This window comes from Macaca mulatta, chromosome 10 (assembly GCF_049350105.2).
Source record: "Macaca mulatta isolate MMU2019108-1 chromosome 10, T2T-MMU8v2.0, whole genome shotgun sequence".
Taxonomy (NCBI): Eukaryota; Metazoa; Chordata; class Mammalia; order Primates; family Cercopithecidae; genus Macaca; species Macaca mulatta.
In genome coordinates this window covers 15,207,965-15,232,016 of record NC_133415.1, presented here as the reverse complement: position 1 = coordinate 15,232,016, position 24,052 = coordinate 15,207,965, and the positions used below count along the sequence as shown (strand labels likewise).

The 24,052-nt window shown below is 50.0% G+C and overlaps 1 protein-coding gene across 14 annotated transcripts in view; it reads right to left on the bottom strand.

Annotated features, from left to right (window-relative positions):
• The window catches only part of MYH9 (myosin heavy chain 9), a 106,953-nt gene that overhangs the window by 50,351 nt on the left and 32,550 nt on the right, over positions 1-24,052 (bottom strand). For 8 of the 14 annotated variants that reach the window (XR_013399116.1, XR_013399115.1, XR_013399117.1 and 5 more), the window contains exons 2-3: positions 15,949-16,300; positions 8,340-8,496 (exon numbers count right to left, since the gene is read on the bottom strand). Coding sequence is in view for 5 of the 14 variants with exons in the window: in XM_077949788.1 (XP_077805914.1) it covers positions 8,340-8,496; positions 15,949-16,281 (490 nt within the window). In the remaining 9 variants the exon portion in view is untranslated. Of the gene's footprint in view, positions 1-8,305; positions 8,497-15,948; positions 16,301-24,052 lie in introns of all 14 variants that reach the window. The other 6 variants (XM_077949791.1, XM_077949794.1, XM_077949796.1 and 3 more) reach the window with 2 other exon arrangements.

Genomic DNA, 24,052 nt, shown 5'->3' with positions numbered 1-24,052 from the left:
AACAGTAACAGCGCGTGAACATGCCGCCTTGGAGGAGCGGTCAGTGGAAGGAAAGGCGTGTCGGTGACTGCTAGGCCAGGATTTGCTCCTGGAGCAAGGCTCACACTTCCTCTCCTTTCAGCTTAGACCTGTGCCCTGTTGTATCTGTGGACCAGCTCATGTGGAAGAAACAAGATCTTCAGGAAGAATCCTGATACCAGGTGGGAATGACATCCTGAGCCCCCATCAGCTCTGTCTGTTTGCCAAAAGAACAGCTTGGGTCCTCGAGAATTTATCGTCAAGGTCCACACGGGGCTGACGGCCTTGGTCAAGACGAAACAAATTTGACAGAAGCCATTTGCAGAATCTCAACTTTTATACCTGCAGACTTTCAGCTCACTTATCTTTCTTTAGTACGTAGGGAATTACTTTGGTTCTCAACTGATACCGTCATTCCGGAAATCAGGTAGGTAAAGGAAAGCAGTGCCTTTCTCTGAACACACTGTTGTTCAGCCCTGACAAATTGGGACACAGTTCAACCGAAGTCTCAGAGCCGGAGCTGGAGAGAACAGGAAAAACGGGCTAGTAGGTGACACTCACCAGGCAGCAAGAGAACTCATCACAGGAGGCCAAAAGCACAAAGTGGCTTAGTGATGAGGGATTTGATGTGAGTTTTTGTTGTTGGTTTGTTTCAGGGGATGGGGAACAGAAACAAAAACACTGGGCAAAGCTTCCAAACACCGCCACCCAAAGTTTCAGGTTCTAAGAGGGCACTTGCTTCTTATCTCCCGCTCAGTGGGCCCAGAGCAAAGCATGGTGGGCCTGTTTGGTTGGATTTACAAAAAAAAAAAAAAGTAAGCCTAACGCTGAATCCTTGAAAAGGGCCCGTTAACCACAGATTCCTCTTCTAGAGAGAAGACGTTCTAGAAATGAGACTGACAGGCAGGACCATGGGTAGTTCAGCAGCCTCATGCTGGGGCCCGGCTTTCCTTCCTGGGGGAGGAGCACGAAGCAGCCAGCTCACATCAGCTCGAGGACAGCGCCTCCCGGCTGCAGCCATGGTGTTGGGTGGCGGCCCAGGGCCTGCCTCCCACAGCACCTCTCTGGTCCACCAGCAGCCCAGGGAACAGAAAAGCATTTCAGGGCTGCAGAAGAACCAACTCTGGATCAAGCACATCTCCTAAAGCTCCGCTGAGGCTACATCAGCCCCAGGCCCCAGCTCAGCTCTGCGTGGACCAGACCAGACAAGCCAGAGACCGCGTCTGCTATCGCGTTCCAGTGTGTGGCACGGTCGCTGCAGGGGAAGCGGCTGTGACAACTCACTTCCTGTGCCTGGACTCTCGGGGGAGTCTTTTAGGGGAGATTCAAATGGCTGCCTGCAAGACGCATTTGGCCATCACCTTCATTAAGCAAGCAGGAGTGTGGATGGAAGGAATGAGCGATTTGAAGGCTCCGTGGAAGGCGGGGCAGTTCAGTTGAGAAGTGTTTAGACTCCTACTGCCAGCTCTAAAAGGTACTTATCGCAGGCATCACACACACGGCGTCTTACTTCTTACCATGGCCCTGCCAGGGAGTGGTATGAAGCCCAAGAGGAGGACAAGAGAACGAAGGCTCAATCAGAGTGAGCTGATTTGCTCCAGCCAGGTTGCAGTTAGGAAGTGAAAGAGGCAGATTGCTGCTCTGTCTAGTCCAAAGCCCACAGTCTCTCCTCCACAACACACTTCCTCTTGCTCAAAGGCAATACATGGCACTTTTCCCAAATCTAAGGCTGAGACAGGCCCAGCAGCCCCGTTTTGGTGCCCTATAGAAGTGCTGTGTCATCTATCAAAGGCCCGTACCCACCCCAGCAGCTCTCGAGGCTCAGTGGGGCGCCCCTCCTCTGTGCTGGTCTCTCGCTGTCATCTTGAAGCTGATTTGCCTGTCTCTGGGCACAAGTCAGTCACCTCCTCCAGGCAGGCCCCAGTCTGCTGTGTGTACACTCTCTGCAGAGTGCCCGGCACACACACAGTAGGTGTTCAGCCAGCACAGGAAGACCAGCGGGTGCAGACACAGAACGCCCCATCTTGGAGAGCCCGCGCTGCCTCCACAGGCACATTTGGGTGCACAAGGCCTGCTCACGACCTCCCCAGCAGACAGCGAGGCCTTTGTGTGCTGACGGCTGGCAGGGCTGGCGGCCTCCCGGCTGGGTGCATTCCTGCTTCAGCAGAGTCATCCCATCTGTGGCTTCCACGACGCTCCTTCCTCAGCTGCCTGTCCCGGTGAGTCGATTCAAACGGAGCTTTTCTGCCCCCTTGAAGCATTTTCCTGAGCCTCTGCCGAACATGGCATTTTTCCTCAGAAAGACCTTGGAAAGCAGACGGTTCCACAGGAGACACAACTAGCGGGGCAGGGAGAATGTGGAGAGAAGGAAAGAGAGGGCCCCTCCTCCCCAAGTGCCCCCCAACCACTGAGCCGGAGATAAGAATTCCTTCAAGACCCACCAGAGAAAATGAGGGGCACCAAGGCCCCGCGGGCCTGTCCCGGGGTAACGGGGACCAGGACAGGAAATCAGGAGACTGCTTTCTGGCGTTGCCTCTCTGTGGGCTTTCGACAAGTCAGTTAACACATCTGTGCCTGCCTCTTTACGTATGAATTTGAAGAGCCATGCTCAGACGTGAAGATACACAAAATTTCTACCCCTCATAGTTTACAGAAAAAGGTCAGACACCGAGGGGCATGTGCACACTCACTGGCACTGAGCGGCTGCTGGGTGACCAACCACTTCTGGTGCAGCTTCCACTAAGAACCAGAGATTGGGTGGGAGGGAGACTGGCACAGAGCAAAGGGTTAAATGCTCTCAGACAAGTTTAGGCCTAGAATGAAAGCAGATCTGCTTCCCCCAAAATGCTGGGAACTCATTAAAATATTAATACCATAAAGTCACCGAAAGTGAACCAAACCTGGCATTCTACCTAATTCACACAGAAGGGGCTTTTTCTACCCACTGGGGAGATAACTGGGCTCATGTCAAATTCCTCAACTAGAGAGTTCTCCTGTAGAGATATACATATCTTTCCCCACAGGGGAGACCCCAGAGGGTCTGGCCCGGGATCCAGAAGCGCCATTTCCTAGGTGAGGCAGACCTTTTGCCCACCACAGCTGTTTCCGCCTGAACTCTGCAGCAGACATTGTGCCTGCCCTGGGACACAGCCCCACCCACCCCTGCCTGGCAAGGGCCAGCAACACAACATTTATGCTCTCTCACTCTCCTGGCCTTGGCCAGTTCAAAGGCTTCAGTGCCATCACAGAGTTCCGAGGAACAGTCCAATCCCCAAGGCAGGAAGACCCAGGAACGGCCATGACAATGAATTAACAACATGGGAAAGCCAGGGGCAGGAGGGTGAGGCCATGCTGGGCACGTCTGGGATGCCCTGTAACTACTTACTGACTGACACACACCACTGCCTTTCTGTAAGATCCGACCACCCCAGGCCTCACCGCCACACCTGACAAAACTCCCAGGACAGTTGACACTGGCTTGGTCGTGCTGGCGCAGGTGTAGGCAGCAAATGTCTTGTTTTGTAGCTAGGGCCACAAATCTCTGTCTATAAACATGCCTTGTCTCTCCACCTGGACCGCCAGGGCATCCAGTAACAGGATAATGTCAAAACCTCCTGGCATTCTGGCACCTTCTGTCACCTACCTCCACGGCCTAATCCAAGGCACTACATGCTGTCATGCCCCACCCGTGCCCACGGTAGACAGCACTAATCCATCTCAGAATTCCCACATCGAGTCTCAAATCCTTGCCAGCACAGGGCTCCAGGCAGCCACTACTGATCGATCAGAGATGACACTCAAAGTAAAACTAATCTGCAATGCTTAGTCCAGTAGTTCTTAACAGGGAATAATCTTGACCCCCACGGAATATCTGATGGCAATGTCTGAGAATATTTTTGGTTGTCACAACTGGAGAGGGAAGGTGTGGCTGGCATCAAGTGAACAGAGGCCAGGATGCTGCTAAAAATCCTGCAGTGATCAGGAAAATCCCCCACCCCCAACAGAGAATCATCCAACCTCAAATATCACTAGTGCCAAGTGTGAGAAACCCTGGCTTAGTCTGACAATAAGTGAGTGACATATAATTTATCCTCCAAACTGGGGTGCTTCTGAAAGTGAAAGAGAGTGCTATTAATAATAACTGTGGAACAACAGGCATAAATCAGGACTGTACAGGCAAACCAGCACACTGAACAGATAAAGGCAGAGGCAGGTCCCCAGGAAGGGTCAAAGAGCTCCTCTCCCACAAGTCCCCAGACAGAGCCACCAACTGCCCTATTTGGCAGAATAAATGCTAGTATGTCACAAGCCACAGTCGGCTCAGGAAGGAAATCTTTGTCTAGTTCTTGTTTAAAGGAAAAGCAGAAAAGGAACTTTCCGACTGTGCCTTTTAAGATGTAAGTGGCAGAGAACAAACCTGTTTCCCCCAAAGCCAGGTAGGCGGCATGCACTAAGACTTCACTCCAAAAGACAGGGGCAGATTTTAACAGCCTGCAGACCCTGAGGCTCCACGGGTGACACCTGACCCAGGGCAAGAACCAAAGGTTCCTCTGGACATTTTTCTTTTACTAGTGAACCAGCCTGTCATAACATGGACAACTTCTGTTACTAACTTCCTCCCTGCTGCAAGAACAAGAAACCTATTACTAATTGCTCTGCAGGTCAGCTATACACAAAAAGAAGGAACTTCCTTTTCTTTCTTTTTTTTTTTTTTTATCTCGGCTCACTGCAAGCTCTGCCTCCCGGGTTTACGCCATTCTCCTGCCTCAGCCTCCCGAGTAGCTGGGACTACAGGCGCCCGCCACCTTGCCTGGCTAGTTTTTTTGTATTTTTTAGTAGAGATGGGGTTTCACTGTGTTAGCCAGGATGGTCTCGATCTCCTGACCTCGTGATCTGCCCACCTCGGCCTCCCAAAGTGCTGGGATTACAGGCTTGAGCCACCGCGCCCGGCCTTTTTTTTTTTAAATTGAGACAGAGTCTCGCTCTGTTGCCCAGGCTGGAGTCCAATGACGCAATCTCGGCTCACTGCAACCTCTGCCACCGGGTTCAAGCAATTCTCGTGCCTCAGCCTCCTGAGTAGTTGGGACTACAGGCGTGTGCCACAATGCCTGGCTAATTGTTTTGTATTTTTAGTAAAGACAGGGTTTCGCCATGTTGGCCAGGCTGGTCTCGAACTCCTGACCTCAGGTGATCCACCTGCCTTGGCCTCCCAAAGTGCTGGGATTACAGGCGTGAGCCACCACGCCCAGCCGAAGAAGAAGGAAAATAGCCTAGAAATGTCCTCCGTCAGTCAACGTGGGAGCTCAAGAGCTGCAGCAAGTCCAACGCTAGGCAGAAGGCAAAGTGAAAACCTCTCAGACTGAGGGTTAGAAAACACATGGACCCAATTCCTGCACAGACTGCTTTAAAGGAGGCACCAACAATGCAGGTTTCCCATGCTCACAAATGTATTTCCTATCCCTGGTCTCCAAAAGATGAAATCGCCCACCTGGCTGGGTGCAGTGGCTCACGCCTGTAATCTCAGCACTTAGGGAGGCCGAGGTGGGTGGATCGTGAGGTGAGGAGTTCAAGACCAGTCTGATCAACATGGTGAAACCCCATCTCTACTAAAAATACCAAAAAAAAATTAGTCGGGCATGGTGGCATGCGCCTGTAATCCCAGCTACTTGGGAGGCTGAGGCAGGAAAATCGCTTGAACCCAGGAGGCAGAGGCTACATACAGTAAGCCGAGATCACGCCACTGCACTCCAGCCTGCGTGACAGAGCGAGACTCCATCTCAAAAAAAAATAAAAGAAATCGCCCACCTACCTGCCCTCATAATTTGCAAATCTGATCAAACCAATTGATTCAGAATCTTGACAAATCATGAAGAGACTCTTCATTGCACAGATGCATGAGGGCAGCCCCTAAGTTCCTATTAAGGCCATTTGGTTATGGCCAAGACAAAGGAAAGCTCTGGTTCTCTGCATCCTTTTTTTTGTTTCCCAATTACTTTCAATATATGGAGCTTTCAGGCCATTCCCACCAAATTTTTGTTGTTGTTGAACAAATAAATATTGAATGAATCTCTTGGAGAAGGAGTCCCACAGGTTAACTGAAGACAGTCTGAAGTCCAGACCTAAAGACTCTCTCTCCTGCCTCCTCAGTACATATTACTCAGTCTTAATGTCTTGCCTAAAAGCAAAATTGCCCAGTTGCTAGATAACCATCCCAATCCAGGATCCAAGTGTGAGAACAGGCCCTTACTTAGTAGCTCAGATCTCAAGATGACTCCGGAATACACTTCTTGCACTAGGCCAGTTAAGAGAGCTGGGAGCAAACTGACTCATAACCTCTAGAGACAAAGACTCAGACTTTTCTGGAATCCCACAGAATGTTTTTCCACCAGGCTGTTCTAGTTAACATTTTGAAACTTCAGAACTGAAGGGCTGACTTCTTCAAGGAATTTTGATAGACGTGAACATAAGCCAAAGACTCAGCCAAACTTGAGCATCCTACATAATGCATCAAGCTCAACAGTGAAATGCCTGCTTCACAGCACGGCGCGGGTGGTGGGAGACAGGCCGCGGGCTGCCACTCTAAACCACTACACCAGGGACAAAGTGGTTAACCCAACAAGATGCATTACCACCACTGTCTAGATAGACTGCAAAGTTTAAAGAAAAAAGGATCCTTATATAATGGGACATAACAAACCACTATCCATACAAGATAGGAGAACACAGCCCTGCCTGAAATTGGGTTTCAGTCAGGATTACATATGCCAGGTACTTGGCTAAGCTCTGAGAATATAAAGGCAACATGGGCCCTGTGTATATCTAGAGGAGAAAAAGAAATGTCTAAACACTGCAGTCAAATAAAGCATCACCAGGGCTCTGATGCAAATCTAGCCCAGATATTCTCTTTGGAGGCCCTAATGCTTCAGTCATGTTTTTAAAAAAAAGAGTAGGGATTTGCCAGGCATTGCAGGCAGATGGAGCAGGTAGGGTGTTTTGAAGCAGAAAGAGCTTTTAGGGAAATGTAAGGAGTTCCACATAGCTGGGAAGGTGGAGAGGCAGGCAAGGGGCCAATTTTGAAGGGCATTGTACACTACCACAGAGTCTCAGTGTTATTAGGCTGGTGCAAAAGTCATCACAGTCTTTGCCATTACTTTTAATGGCAAAAACCGCGATTACTTTTGCAGCAACTTAATAGCCCTGGGGGAATGAGGAGCCTTTCTATGATTTGTCAAGATTTCAAATCAAGTGATTTGATCACATTTACATCCCAGAAAGATGACCAGCTGGTGGAAGCACAGGGTGAGGGACTCTATTAAGAGTGAAGTTGGCCGGGTACAGTGGCTCACGCCTGTAATCCCAGCACTTTCAGAGGCCGAAGCGGGTGGATCACCTGAGGTCAGGAGTTCGAGACCAGTCTGGCCAACATGGCAAAACACTGTCTCTACTGAAAATACAAAAATTAGCCGGGCATGGTGGCACGTGCCTATAATCCCAGCTACTAGGGGGACTGAGGCAGGAGAATCACTTGAACCTGGGAGGCGGAGGTTGCAGTGAGCTGAGATCATGCCACTGCATACTCCAGCCTAGGTGACAGAGCGAGATTGTCTCAAATTAAAAAAAAAAAAAAAAAGAAATAAAGGGAGTGGTAGAGACTGTCCGATGCTGGGGAGAGGTGAGGTAGGAACTCCCGAGAGCCATGGACTTAGCAACATACAGGTCATAGGTGACCTCTGTCGGCCAGTCTGGAGAAGGGGTGGAGAGAGACAGCCAAGGTGAGGGGAATGACCATGAGGTGGGGATGGAGGCAGTGAGCACAGACATTTCCTCCACAAAGCTTCACTGCAATGGAACAGAAGGGGCACAGAAGCCAGAGTGACAGCGGGGCAGAAGCCACCCGAGGCTCTGCATCTGTTTGTGTAGAGATGGGAATAACTCAAATGTGTTTCTAGACTGTGGGGAAGGAGCAAGAGAGGAAGAGGGAAAAACACAAAGGGAAGGGAAGAACAGGAAGAAGAAGGGGCCTAAAAGAAAGCAGAGGGGACAGGCACAAGAGCTCTTGAAAAGTATGAGAAATTAGGAGAAAAATTAGGAAATGTATATTTTAAAGCTTCTAGAACATTCTATCAACATGTAAACATGTCCTCTGGATAGCCATTGGCCCTGGCTCTCATACAGAGGTCTACAGACCTCCATGATGCACTGCCCATCACCAGCCACTAGATCGATGTGGCACCAAATGTGACTTAGCACCTGTGGAGGTGTCGATGAGGCCCCAGGTGAAGAAGACTCAGCCCCAGGTGGGCTCACACTGCGTCACCCACCTTGCATCATACTCCTGTAGGCGGTGTCTGTGATGGCATAGATGTGAGGGGGCATCTCGTGCCTCTTCTTGCCCTTGTACATTTCCACAATCTCTTCAGAGTAGATGGGCAGGTTCTTGTAAGGATTGATGACCACACAGAACAGGCCTGAATAGGTCTAAAGAAAAGAGCGGCAGATAGGAACGGGTTAGGAAGTCTGATTCTCACTAGTGTACAAACTTCGCAGCAAAATATCTGCGGCTTCAAAGGACCTGAGTCAGCCTGACGTGAAGGCAGTCCCTGATGGCCCTTGCTCCCAGTGGCCCAGCTCCCACAGCCCTGTTGCAGGTGTGGAGCACCGGCATCCTCCTTCTGCCCTGTAAGTGAAGATCCTCCCTCTCCACTGCAGGAGTGCTCCAGCCTCATAGGTCATTGAGTGTGTGTATCCACCAGGCAAGGTCTGTGCCCAACGGACAGCAGAAGTCCAGTTACAAAACTCAGATCCGAGGACAATGAGAGATGTGTTTGTCATCGTGAGAGAGGCATAAACAGAAGAGGGCTCAGCTGCAGTGCAGCAAACTGCAGAAACCCAAATCATTCCACACTGAAGGACACTGAGAGATAGTGAAGCTTACATCTTTCTAGCACTGGAAAAACGCACTGTGTCCTAAACCAATTAGATCTTTTGTGGGATACTGGGAACCAGACAGACACCTCTTTCTCTGGAATCTTCTAGAGACATTCACATGCAAATCCCTCAAAAACTTTAAGACTATTTCACGTTCCCTGTGAGCTTTCTCCAAGACTTCTTCTCTGGAGGGGAACACAATTAATCAACATCCAGGCCGGGCGCGGTGGCTCAAGCCTGTAATCCCAGCACTTTGGGAGGTTGAGATGGGCGGATCACAAGGTCAGGAGATCGAGACTATCCTGGCTAACACGGTCAAACCCTGTCTCTACTAAAAAATACAAAAAAATAGCCGGGCGAGGTGGCGGGCCCCTGTAGTCCCAGCTACTCGGGAGGCTGAGGCAGGAGAATGGCATGAACTCAGGAGGCGGAGCTTGCAGTGAGCCAAGATCCGGCCACTGCACTCCAGCCTGGGTGACAGAGCGAGACTCCGTCTCAAAAAAAAAAAAAAAAAAATTAATCAACATCCTTAATGTGAGGTACCTAAAATACACCCAATACTCCAAGTGTGACTTAATCAATTTCAAATAAGACCCCCCAGAGTCAGATATCCTGAGTTCAAATCTCAGCAAGGGTAAGGTTCTTAACCTCTCTCTCCCTCCATTTCTTGATGTGAAAAACGGGGACAGGCAGAGCTCTAGACCTCATTGGGTGGTTAAGAGGATTAAATGAAGCGCTTACACAGCAGGCAGCACAGCCTTGGAGAGTAGCTCTGGGCAGGTCAGGAGAATCATTTCCAACAGCAACAGTTTACACACATCTGTCCTTCCTCATCTTCAGGTAAATACACCTTACCTTGTGACTGCCTCCGTGTCTTCAGGTAAATATACTTTACCTTGTGACTACTAATTCTTTTTCTAATAAACTTCCTGTTATTTTTTTCTCCCAAGATCCCTCTCCCCCATCAAAAAAAAAAAAAAAAAGACAGAGACTCCTAATAGCTGCGCAAGACTCCCAAGACCACCCAGGTGGTAGGTGCTCAGTTGGGGGACGCAACTCTCTTTAAGAAGCTGGAGCAACCCAAGTACCCTCTTCCTAAGAAAATGGGCCTGAGGGACCCAGCGAAGTGAGGCCAGGGCTCCACGCACCACGTCAACTGCGGCCCTGCCTCTGTGAAGTGACGATGGAAGGTCACAAGGCATTGGGCAGAGCTGGGAGCAGACTCGGGTCTCCAATGCCAACCTCCTTGGTCATGGAGGCCGGTTCTCCAAGCTCCTTCCAACCCTCTGTTTTCTCCATCACAAGTGGCCTGCACCTTGATTGTTCATGAAGCAGCCACCAGTCTATGCACTATGGGGTCAACCCAGCCCCCTTGACCTGTGCCCTTTCCAGTCACTCCAAAACTGGGGATGGATCTTGTGGCTGAACCCAAAGACAGGGTCCACACAGGAACCAGTCATGAAGAGAAGGCTCTTCTCAGGCACTGGCCAAAGGCTATTGGCACAGGGAACTTCCAGGCAGCAATTAGACTAAAGGCAGAATGCAGAGGGCCCCACCAACCACACAATGGTATGTATTCAAAACAGCAGAGGCCAGATACAGGGGCTCACACCTGGAATCCCGGCACTTGGGGAGGCCAGGGTGAGAGGATCGTTTGAGGCCAGGAGTTCAAGACCAGCCTGGGCAACAAAGCAAGTCTCCATCGCTACAAAAAATTAAAAAATAATTAGGTGGGTGTGGTGGCATGCACCTGTAGTCCCAGCTACTCAAGAGGCTGAGATGAGAGGATCACTTGAGGCCAGGAGTTCGAGGTTGCAATAAGCCATGATGGCAATGCTGTGCTCCAGCCTGGGTGACAGAGGGAGACCCTGTCTCTTAAAAAGAAAAGAGCAGCTGAGCTTAAAAATGGACAAACATGTTTGGCTGCTTAGAAAAAGGGATGCAGGGCCCTTGATTTCCTTTCTTCCTGGGATAATTAGTCACTTGTTTTCCCTCCAACTATTCTTTTCACAAGAGACCAGGAAAGCTCTGAGGCAAAGAAATGCAAACACGGTATTGGCAACCTACGGGCCCGGGCATTTCAGGAGGAAGAGAAGCGGGAGCCTATTCTGGTTTTCCCTCTGCGTGAATGTTGAATGGGGACAAGATAGAAGGCCAGGGAACAGCAAGGTCACCCCAGGAGCTCAGAAACAATCAAGCTTTGTTCCTGGACTTTGAGAAAACCCACACTCTAGGAAATCCAGCCCAGGAAAATCAAGGACACGTGGTCGCACACTAAGGGAGTGCCATGGAGCCAGATGTTTGGAAACAGCTGGTGCTGACAGCAGAAGGGGACTGTGGGTCATTAGGACAAGTCTTTCTGACAGCTGGGTGGGCAGATGGTCCTGTGGAGTGGTCTACGGGAGCTCCAAGTTCTCTGGGCTAATCCCATCAAATCAGTGATGATGGAGCTAAGCCCTGTGGAATGAGCACTGAGGCTCAGGTGGGAGGAAGGAGATTCACTGGATGCTCGTGGAGGCAAGACATCGAGCAAAGTGGCTTTGCTCCCACGCGGCGCGGCCACGCCATGGTGCTGCTCCATTCACAGGCCACAGAGGCTCTTTGTGCCCATCCGCCCCCATCCCAGGGCCTCACCCCCTGAAGAAAAAGACAGAGCAGCTGTGGCTCAGAATTAGCCACGCCGCCCACAATGCTGGGCAAACAGGCTGCACGAAGGCTCCTGAGGTCATGATTTGGAAGCTTGATGGAGAGATAGACCGTGAATGAGGCAGCACCTCCTGCCCAGGCGGCCCCGCCCAGGGGCGCTGACATCTTAATAGCTCTGCACCTGCTGGGGTCTCCACTACAGTGACTGCAGAGGCCATCAATGGGCCTCTTAGTGATGATGCTTAGAAGAAGGCTGGTAAGAGGCAGGAACAACTGCACACCAGAGGTGACAGCAAGGAAGCGAAAATGAGAGTTAATGCCTCCAGCCAGAGTCCTGGAGAAAAGGCGTAGGCACTACCCACCACGCCCACCCACAGTAAAATCTCCGCGTGTGACTTGCAGAGGAAAGACGCAGCCACTAACACTGAATATATCTGAATAATGACTGTTCCCTTTTGTGGGAGGGAAAGGCTCTGTGCAGGCTCAGGCAGGCTCAGGTGCTCCGCTTGTTTTAATTCATATCCAGTGGATCCCAAAAGAGACTCAAGTTAAAAAGGCACCAATAAAGAGCTAAGCAGAGGAACAGGAGTTACTTTCACTTATAACACACATCAGCAGCCTGAGTCCAGGCCCCCAGGCCCTGCCCCGAGCCAGGTGCTGGCTGGGCGCTTTAGAAAGTTCCCGTGGAATCCTTGCAGATGAGAAAGTGAGACTCCATGTAGCTATGTCTCATGGTCAGTACGGGGCAGAACTGGGATTTGAACCAGGTCCTGGAGGCTCCAACTGTGGCACTTAAGGGCTCTGCTTTACCGAGCAGAGGCCGTCTTAGCTTAGTGGCACAGCAGAGTGGGGGTGACATAAGCTATAAAGCCTGCCAAGAGGAGCACCTCTCAATCCCAGACAATGAGGCTGCGGCTCCCATGTCACCGCCACAGACACTGTGCTTCCTTAAAGCACAGTCTGTCATTCATTTATTTGCAAGTCACTAAGTCTGAATTTCAGTGGTTAATACTCCTTAGGGACAGGGGCTTTTAATTTGGTCCACATGATAATCTCATCAAGAAACAGATGAGACATAATTGGGCTGAAAATCAGGAACCCAAGTTCCAGTCTCAGCCTGGCCAACACCTGGCTGTGTGACCCTGCTTAAGTTCCTTGCTATCGGCCGGGTACAGTGGCTCACGCCGGTAATCCCAGCACTTTGGGAGGCCGAGACGGGCGGATCACGAGGTCAGGAGATCGAGACCATCCTGGCTAACATGGTGAAACCCCGTCTCTACTAAAAAATACAAAAAAAAAAAAAAAGCTAGCCGGGCGAGGTGGCGGGCGTCTGTAGTCCCAGCTACTCGGGAGGCTGAGGCAGGAGAATGGCGTAAACCTGGGAGGCGGAGCTTGCAGTGAGCTGAGATCCGGCCACTGCGCTCCAGCCTGGGCGACAGAGAGAGACTCCGTCTCAAAAAAAAAAAAAAAAAAAAGAAGGCTGGGCTTTAAAGGAGACTGTTCCACATATCTACTTGTTGATAGGTCCTTGATGAGCCAGGCTCATCCCCAAAGGGTGGGCATCAATGGCAGAAAACAAGGACCTCGTTGTCACAGACTGACACAGACTGATTTAGCAATCAACAAGGAAATGCAGTCCTTGTCAGGAATTCCGGGCAAATAAAATGCCCCATGGCTCCACTGAAGGCTTTAGCACATTGCAGCGCACTCAGAAGCATGAGTCTACCTCGTAGAAATGTGCTTAAGTCTTTTTGAAATCATACAGAAAATTAAACAGCTGACCCTTTGAGAGCTGCTATCTCTGTAATGGAATGAGCCTGCCACCACCTCCTTTTATTACACATGTGATCGTGAGCAAAATCCCTCAGTCTGAAAGTTGGTCTTCCCATCTATAAAGTGGGAAGGCCATAATAGTCTTTTCTCTTTTTTTTATTTGAGACTCTGTTACCCAGGCTGGTGTGCAGTGGTGCAATCTCAGCTGACTGCACCCTTGACCTCCCAGGCTCAAGTGATCCTCCCACCTCAGCCTCTAGCAAGTAGCTGGGACTATAGGCATGCCACACTATGCCCAGCTAATTTTTCTATTTTTTGTAGAGATGGGGTTTCGCCATGTTGCTCAGGCTGGTCTCAAACTCCTGAGCTCAAGCAATCCTCTCGTCTTGGCCTCCCAAGGTCCTGGGATTGCAGGCATGCACCACCATGCCCAGCCTATAATAACCTCTTCATGGCTTTTTTCCTCTAGGTCAAAAACATTTTGAGGACTGTTTTATTCAGCCCAAAGTTCAAGGTGGCTAGAGCAGCATAAAGAAATAAAGAGCTATTTTAGGAATAATAACAAGCAGATATTTCTTTCCCACTGGAGACAAAACCAGAAGGAAATATCTTTGAGTTGAACAGAGGAATTTGAGGTTGATATTGGACAGGACTTTGTGATCCCAGAGCCTGTTGCCTCCAGGATACATAAATGCTCATCTCCCTGTCTCCTAACTTGGTGATGGGCTGTCTTTCTGCATTTCTTTCTTGCCAGAAGAAAGAAAATGACACCCCTGATCTGCTGCATGTGCTGGCCCTTTGCACATGCTGGACTCTCAATACACTCCCCCTTGGTCAAGCCTGGCAAGGGACCAGCACTCAAGTGCTGGACAGAGTCCCGGAGCAAGTCTTACTCTTGGTGGCTCACCTCCGCTCAAAGTATACTCCCTAGTGAAGTAAGCCACACCAACATGCATCCATAAAGAACAAGATGGGCCAGGCACAGTGGCTCACGCCTGTAATCCGAGCACTTTGGGAGGCCCAAGCAGAAGAATCACTTGCGCACAGGAGTTCAAGACCTGCCCTAGGCAACATAATGAGACCCTGTCTCTAATAAAAATATAAAAAATTAGCCAGGCGTGGTGGCACAGGCCTGTAGTCCCAGCTACCAGAGAGGCTGAGGTGGCAGGATCGCTTGAGCCTAAGAGTTTGAGGCTGCAGTGAGCTGTGATCATGCCACTGCACTCCAGTCTGGGCAACAGAGCAAGACCCTGTCTCAAAAAAAAAAAAAGATGGCAGAGATACCAAAAACGGGCTTGGGGCAAACGGTGAAGGGAGAGGGGATCTGGTGGCGCAAGAGGAACAAAGCAGGAAACCAGGAGATGGCACTCCCTACTTTAGAAGGAATCTACTACATTTTTAGAGTGCAAAAGGCTTATTGGAAAGAAATCAAAGAGATAAAGCTATTTTTTAAAATATTTTTAAAAATAACATATTTTATCTTAAAAAATATTTTAAATGAGATATTTTATTTTAAAATATATATATATATCTTTTTTTTTTTTTAGATAGGGTCTTGCTCTGTTGCCCAGGCTGGAGTGCAGTGGCGTGATTTCGGCTCATTGCAAGCTCCGCCTCCCAGGTTCACGCCATTCTCCTGCCTCAGCCTCCTGAGTAGCTGGGACTACAGGCGCCCGCCACCATGCCCGGCTAATTTCTTTTTGTATTTTTAGTAGAGACGGGGTTTCACCATGTTAGCCAGGATAGTCTCAATCTCCTGACCTTGAGATCTGCCCAGCTCGGCCTCCCAAAGTGCTGAGATTACAGGTGTGAGCCACCGCGCCCGGCCATAAAAAATATTTTTAAAGATATTTTTTAAAATAATTAAAATTTTAAAAGATATTTTTTAAGATATTATTAAAAATAATTAAAATTTTTAAAAAGAGGCTGGGAGCGGTGGCTCAGGCCTGTAATCCCAGCACTTTGGGAGGCCAAGGTGGGTGGATCACCTGAGGTCAGGCATTCAAGACCAGCCTGGTGAAACCCCATCTCTATTAAAAATACAAAAATTAGCCAGGCATTATGGCAGGTGCCTGTAATTCCAGCTACTTGGGAGGCTGAGGCAGGAAAATCACTTGAACCCGGGAGATGGAGGTTACAGTGAGCCAAGATCACGCCATTGCACTCCAGCATGGGCAACAGAGCAAGACTCTGTCTCAAAAAAAAAAAAAAAAAAATTAAAAAATTAAAAAAGAGAAGGAATCTACAACATTGACCTGAACCTTCATATCTCCACCAAAACTTGAGGACAAAGGCCAGTGGGTGGGCATCCCTCAGACAGGGCCATATTCTTCTCCCTACATATGTTCTAAAACACGCTTCCTGTTTTGTTTTTGGCTGCAAAGGGAAAAGAATAATGTTATGGGAACATCCCACTAGGATGTTCAGATGTCAAAGTCCAAGGATGTCACCCCAGCACTCCTTCCAGACCCCTTCTCCACCAGAGAGCCAGGGCCCAGGCATGTGAGGGTGATGGGAAGACCTGGCCCGCCCCCACTTGGAGTCCTCAGACCCATCCTGCAGGGTGCCAGGGCAGCCACTTACGTAGATAAGCCCTGAGTAGTAACGCTCCTTGAGGTTGTGCAGCACTGAGGCTTCGTTGAGGCACGTGAGCTCCGCCATATCCTCCACCTTGGAGAACTTGGGCGGGTTCATCTTCTGGATGTCATCCTTGTTCACCTTCACCTTCTTCCCGTTCTCCACCAGCTCCACGATGGCCTCTTCGCCCACCTCCTCCTTGAGGCTGGCTGGCTCGAAGCCACTCTTGTCGGAAGGCACCCATACCAGCTTCTTGGCAGCCCAGTCGGCCTGGGCCAGCGGGTTATTGATGAAGTTTTTATCCACATAGAGATACTTATCGGCAGCTTGCTGTGCCATGGTGACTTACAGCCAGGACCTAAGGGGGAGGAAAAAGACAACACATTACATACAACTACATCAGCCACACGAGATCACTCATACGCACACCTCTTCTCTTTGCAAACTGTATAGGATTAAGACGCAGTAAAACTCTGTATAACCAGGCTGTACAATTTTCTTGCTCCACACTTTTGGGATAAAGATGTGCATCACTGAAAAAATAAGTTGGGTCCAGGACAGTGGCTCATGCCTTTAATCCCAGCACTTTGGGAGGCCAAGGCAGGCGGATCACCTGAGGTCAGGAGTTCAAGACAAGCCTGGCCAACATGGCGAAACCCCATCTCTACTAAAAATACAAAAATTAACCAGGTGTGGTGGTGCACACCTGTCATCCTAGCTACTCGGGAGGTTAAGGCAGGAGAATCGCTTGAACCCAGGAGGCGGAGGTTGCAGTAAGCTGGCTCACATCACTGCACTCCAGCCTGGGCAACAGAGAAACAGGCTGATAGCAGGGATTTTGTTAGCAATTAAAGGTAAGGTGTATCACCCTAGGGTCAATACACAATCAAACAAATCCATCAAGAAAACTATCGTGCCAAATGAACGTAACAAGAGTCTCCAGGACAGATGCAATTCAAGTCGCTATGCTACACATACAAAGGTAGCAAAGTAGCCACACAGTTTAGGAGAATTTCCAACAAAAACAGGTTTCTAATCAGCCAAAAAAACGCAACTGACTACAACCCCATATGGCAGAAGTTTCCAGTTTAAAAAACTTGTTCTTATTTCATGAAGTCAACTAAGACAAGAGAAGAAAATAAAACACCAATATATGTTACCACCAGATTTGAATTCCATCTTGATAAGACAGCCCAAAAAAAAGCAAAGAGAAAAGATGCCAGGTTCCAAGAAACATGTAGAATGCTAAGAGTGCTTCCCTCTGGGGACACTAAGGTCAAAAGTGACCCTCACAATTCATGGGCCAAGAGAACTTAAGTTCATGTGTGTTTGCTTTTTTCAAAACTCATCAGCAAAATGAAGATATAAAATAGGCCGGGGACGCTGGCTCAGGCCCGTAATCCCAGCACTTTGGGAGGCCAAGACGGGCGGATCACCTGAGGTCGGGAGTTCAAGACCAGCCTGATCAACATGGAGGAACCCCATCTCTACTAAAAATACAAAATTAGCCAGGCATGGTGGCGCACGCCTGTAATCCTAGCTGCTCGGGAGGCTGAGGCAGGAGAATCACTTGAACCTGGGAGGCGAGGGTTGTGGTGAGCCGAGATTGTGCCATGGCACTCCAGCCTGGGCAACAAGAGCAAAACTCCGTCTCAAAAAAAAGACATAAAATAATAATGCCGTATAGATCTGTGTGGTTTTATACTTTATGAAATGCTTTCACACATATTTCGCTATCTCGAAAGGTCTTTGTCATAACAACTCTGTAAACCAGGTAAGGTATATATTATTATCACCAATTTACAGATGAGGAAACAAGTTCCCTGGATGTAACGGGCTTTTCCATAGTCATTCAGTCCTGTGGCCTTTCCACGGCTAACACAGTCGTTTTTCCTGCTCAGAGGCGCAGGCTGGGATCACCTGAGGTGGCTACCATGGTGTAAAACAGACTCAGCTCGTGGCCACCAGAGGAGGCAGCCCAGAAGCTCACTGCCCAGCTCCCGCCGGGAAATCAAGAAAGATCAGGAAGGTGCTTTTTTTCCCTCTGAGATCAAGCCCCCTCCCCTCAGGCCCTTGCAATTCAGAAAGTCCCCAGATCCAAATACGGAATACCATGGGCTTTCGTGCTTCCAGATTCCAAGAGGGTCTTGGATCCCAAGGAGGCTAGGGGCATGGGAGGGAAAGAACAAAAGGAAAAGTCTAGGCTGCCCAGAACTTTTCATCTGGGCTCATTAGCGGTTTTCAGTCAAGGCCGAGGGGCTCCCCTGGACTCACTCCAGGAGGGGCTGTTTTCCAGGAAAAAACCCTGTTTGCTGGCTCCCTTTTGCCAGAAGGGATGCAAGTCCCAGGAACAGAGCTTGGCGGCGACACCAGCTACCCCGGCCGGTGGCTCTGTTGACATTCCCAACACAGGCAAACCCCACAGACCCTTGTGGGGACCAGGGGGTTACATCCACTCTGCAAGGACCACCCTGAGACCAGGCCAGGCTCAGAGAAAGTCAGAGCAAACAAGACAGGAACAGTGGCTGTGAACTGCCTGGCCGCCCCGTCTTTGCTGCGGGTCTGAGGTCTAGGGTCTACGCCAGGAGCAGTCCCCAGGGCACCACCAGCTTTTTTTCAGCTGTCTGCACTTCCACCCTGGCCAGTCCATTCAAGCAAATCCAAGGTTTCTCCCCACCAGGTAAATCCTAGTTGTTCTTTGCCTCCCTACCATGTGTCTGACCACCAACTAGTCAATAGGCACCCCTAGCGTCCCAGCACCCAGGCTCCCCAAAGTCTCCCCATCGCGTCCCTGCCTGCTCAAGACCTTGCAGCAATCACAGAACACAGGTCTCAGGGGCTGCTGGTTCTCAGCCTTTTCATAGACCCCAAACCCACGAAGGATAACTCCATGAATAGCAGAGAGAGACTCACTTGAACCCCATGCCCCAAAATCCTAAGTATGCTGCTGACCCCACCAATGAAGGCATCTGAGGACGTCAGTGCCCCTCATGAGACTCCTACCAAGAGCAGAAGGGGCAGGGGACAGTTACTAAGTACCTCCCAGCACCAAGCTCCGTTTATTCACCACCTCACCTAACTGGTAACCATCCTGGGAAAGAGCTGTCTCAAGATTCATAATTCATAAACTAGGAAACAGATTCCCCAATTCATAAACTAGGAAAAAGACTCAGAAAGGGCAAGTCACTTGTCCAGAGTTGCCCAGCCCAGGCATGGAGTGGGATGCTAACCCAGGGACACCTGGCCCCTGTGCCTGGCCTCCTCCCAGAACACTTGTGCCTGGGGTCCCTTGGAAGCCAGGCCGGCACTGGAGCTGGGCCCTAACTGTCCCTATGAGCTGAGTGTGATGTGGGGGGTGGAGAGGAATGCATTCCAGAGTGTTCAACAAATATTTACCGGATGTTATCGGGCAGGCAGGAAGGCTGAGTGAGCCTTCCCAGTGTGGACCACGTGGTCCATCAAAAAGCAGGCACGTTACAACTCAAGATTCACTCCTTCAGCCCGCTACTGTCGGCAGCAAGCTTGCAGCCCATCAGCAATGGCAGAATGAGCTCTGACCCTCCTCAAACTCTGCTTCACCCCAGCAATGCCAACCCTAACAGCAAAGAACCCATCTGGTAGTCTGGCTTCTCGGCAGCCCATGGCCTCCCTCGGGCTGCAGGGCCCAGGCACTCAGACTGCCCTGGAAATCTGCACTGGAGGGTCACACACATCACACCAGCTGGCGGGGAGGAACTCCACCCAACCAACCGCCCTCAGAGCCTCACCCTGCCCAACTTTCGGGCCTTGGTGGGAGGGCAGGGGACAGTCACAGGTCAGTGGTGTCCACGCGAAGGCTAGCAGAGGCCTGGCCACCAAGCCATAGTTCTTGCAAGAGAGAATGCATCCTGCCAGGGATACCCCCCGCCTCCAAAGACCAAGGCTCCAGCTGAAGGTCACAGCCCCTGCTTGCATGGGCACCTCCCTCCCAGAACTTTTCATTAAGCAAGGCTGGGCTCTGCTCAGCCTGGCCAAGGACAGGGCTATTTGGTTTCAGCGATTCTGCTAGAATGACGTGGGTTAGCAGCAGCGCCAAGATCAATACACGGGTTAGACCAGCAGGAAGAGCCGCAAAGGTCAGGATAAATAGTGGAGTTTCTATGAAAGTCCCCTCACCCACCTGGGCAGGATTAGCCGCATTCAATGATGGGGAGCCACAGGGCTGCAGCAGAGCTGCTGTTTCCATCCGTATCCGATGAGGAGGTTCCTGTGCCCCTGGGGACGTGGGGGGTGTGTGTGTGTATTAAGTGTGTTCGGTCAGGTTAATACTCAGACCTCTCCAGGAGGCATGTGAGTTAAACCACCTTATCTATAATCCATATGCCTCATTTATGAATGGAGGATAGTAAAGAGCTGCTAAAAATTCAGTAAGGGTCACGACAGCAGGATATCCAGGAGGCAGTCTATCAAACACAGCAGCCAGCGTGCAGCCACTCCTCCCTACTCTGTCCTGTGCTAAATGGCTGTGCTAAATGGCCTCTTTGAAACTTTTTTTGAGACAGAGTCTCGCTCTGTCGCCCAGGCTGTAGTGCAGTGGCGAGATCTCAGCTCACTGCAACCCCAGCCTCCCAAGTAGCTGGGACTACAGGCGCCCACCACCATAGCCGGCTAATTTTTGTATTTTTCGTAGATGCGGGGTTTTAGGTCAGGCTGGTCTTTAACTCTTGATCTCAGGTGATCCGCCCACCTTGGACTCCCAAAGTGCTGGGATTACACTCATGAGCCACTAGCCCGGCCAAAACTTTTTAAAACTGCCCATAATATAAAGGTTTTTGAAAACAAAAGAAAAATATTCCCCTAAATTCCTAAACTCCCCCTACCACCCTTCCCCTCCTTGCAAAATCAGTTTTCTCTTTCTCTGCGTGGTCCTTTCTGGACCTGGTTCGTGGAAACACTTGATTTTTAACTATCAGGCAGAGGACAGAGTTTCAGATTTTGTATTTTCCTTACTTATTATGACTGTTTTCCTGTAGGGCGAGGATTTGCTTGGTTTTTGTTTTTTTGAGATGAAGTCTTGCTCTGTCACCCAGGCTGGAGTGCAATGGTACGATCTCGGCTCACTGCAACCTCCGCCTCCTGGGTTCAAGCGATTCTCCCACCTCAGCCTCCCAAGTAGCTGGGACTACAGGCGTGTGCCACCACGCCAGGCTAATTTTTTTGTATTTTTAGTAGAGACAGGATTTCACCATATTGGCCAGGCTGGTCTCGAACCCCTGACTTCAGGTGATTCGCCCACCTTGGCCTCCCAAAGTGCTAGGATTACAGGTGTGAGCCACCACACCCAGCCTCAGATTTGCTTGTTAATCAATTTTATCCAACCCATTTTACAGGTGATGATGCAGCAGTGGCCCTGAGAGAAAGCAACTCTACTCAGTCACACAAGCTGGGGGAATGAGGACCTGAACACAGAACTCCTGACTCCAAGGCCTCAATGTCCATCATTTAATAGCTGCATCATATTCTCAAGTGTGTTTTTTTTTAAGGACCACTTACAAGGTTTTTTCACCACCACGCCCAGCTAATTTTTGTAGTTTTAGTAGAAATGGGGTTTCACCATGTTGGCCAGGCTGGTCTTGAACTCCTGACCTCCGGTGATCTGCCTGCCTTGGCCTCCCAAAGTGCTGGGCTTACAGGCGTGAGCCACCACGGCCGGCCTTAGTGTACCATCACCTTCAGACACATTCCCAGAAGTGGAGTTACAGGAGCAAAGAACATACAAACATTTCTACAGTCCTGGGATGTCCCATCCAGTTGTTTTCGAAAAGGGTTGAATCGATGTGCACTGCCATTTGAGCAGGATGTACATGTGAAAGCAACCAACCAGCATCCTCAACCACTAAAACACACACACACACACACACACACACACACACACACACACACACACACACAGAGGAAAGATCTCCAGGGCTCAGAAAGTCCCGAGCTCCTGTGGGAATGGGCAGGCCAGCAAGAGGTTCAGAAGGAAGCAAGCAGCTCTCGCCCCTGGAGATGAGACTGGATCTGGCTGAGGCCATCCCCCAGCGCTTTCCTTCCTGCCGGCTTCCTGCGGGTGCCAGTCCAACTCCAAGAAACCCAAGCAGTTGCCTTTTTAGGCCATAATCGAGCAGGACACAACCAGAGGCTAAATCAGGACTCTCAGGAAATGATGAAACTGAAAGTAAATAGGTTGACCAAAAACATCTTCTTTCAACCCAAAATGTAATGCCTCAATTATTTGCCTTCTCCCCTTCCCCGCAAACATCCATATGGATCTTTTATTTCTCCCTGTTTTCCCAGAGAATCCTCTCCCTCCCTCTCTCCCTCCGTTTCTCTTTTTACTTATTTGTGGGTTTGTCTGGAAAATGAACAGCTAGCACCTTAAAGACAGAATTTATTCTACTCTCGGATCTTTGGTCGAAACGTTGAGAGCATTTCCACTCCCAGACAATGAGGGCTGATGTAAACCTTTCCATGGGCCAAGTTCTAGGCTGGGAGCGTCCAAGTCATCACCTTCATCACAAAGCTGCATAGACCGAGGGCCTGCTAGTAAGCGCTGTGTGTTCTCACTCAATCCTTGCAATAATTTCATGAGGCACATATATACTCATTTTACAGGTGGGGGAAATGGGGCTCAGACAAGGCACAAAACCTAGGGTCAGACTCAGCCCCGTGTGGCTTCAATTCCCTGCTCCATTTCCCCTTTAGCTGCCTTCCTGGTGAGGTCAAGGGGGCTACAAGAAGCAAACAGAGAACCCCCCTTATTAATTAAGCAGACTTTAATAATGCCACCTCAAAGCTGTAAACCCCATCTTCCCATGCTGGCTTGCACAAGGGACTCCATCCTTCCAACCTAAATTGCTGGGGGCTAAGAAGGTGGGGGTGTGACCTTGGGTGAGCCATTTGAGTTCTCTGTGCCCAGTCTGCCGGGAGTTAACCTAACCAATCTCCAATGGCCCTGGGCATGCCAAGGTTTCAGTTCAGACACCCCAGCGGCCTCAGCCCAGACACTGAAAGCCCTATTCCAGCCTCACCACTGATGTACGCAAGCAGCCCCTCTGTTTGTTTGTTTCCCTCCCCACTCCCATCCTGGAGAACACAGCTGAACATGTCCTTTCTCTTTCTCCTTGCAGCCGCTGGTTTTCAGTTAAATAAAACTGTCAAAATAGCTGGCTTCCATTGTTAAGAAAGATTCTTTGGGCCAGGCGTGGTGGCTCATGCCTGTAATCCCTGCACTTTGGGAGGCTGAGGCAAGTGGATCACCTGAGGTCAGGAGTTTGAGACCAGCCTCGTCAAAATAGTGAAACCCTAGCCGGGCGCGGTGGCTCAAGCCTGTAATCCCAGCACTTTGGGAGGCTGAGACGGGCGGATCACAAGGTCAGGAGATCGAGACCATCCTGGCTGACACGGTGAAACCCCGTCTCTACTAAAGAAAAATACAAAAAACTAGCCGGGCGAGGTGGCGGGCGCCTGTGGTCCCAGCTACTCGGGAGGCTGAGGCAGGAGAATGGCGTAAACCCGGGAGGCGGAGCTTGCAGTGAGCTGAGATCCGGCCACTGCACTCCAGCCTGGGCGACAGAGCCAGACTCAGTCTCAAAAAAAAAAAAAAAAAATAGTGAAACCCTGTCTCTACTAAAGATACAAAACTTAGCCAGGCGTGGTGGCACGTGCCTGTAATCTCAGCTACCAGGGAGGCTGAGGCACGAGAATCGCTTGAACCCAGGAGGCAGAGGTTGCAGTGAGCCGAGATCATGCCACTGCACTCCAGCCTGGGCAACAGAGTGAGACTCCATCTCAAAAAAAAAAAAAGAGAGATTCTTTGAAAGCAGCTGCTATAATAATGTAGATTTTTTCAAGCTCATTTGATTCACTTATTCAATCAACTAATACATAGAGAATCCACATGCAAAAAGATCATGACAAAGGCATAAAGATCCCAAGGGGTTTCTAATGAGGTCACGCAGCAGGACGGGCATGCACACGTCTAGGTAACTAGATGCAGTGTCCACCTGGGCAATGTGGTAGAGGAGACAGAAAGCAAGTTCCTTGGCTTCCTTCTGTCCTGTTCACCGCTGAATCCAACACCCAAAGG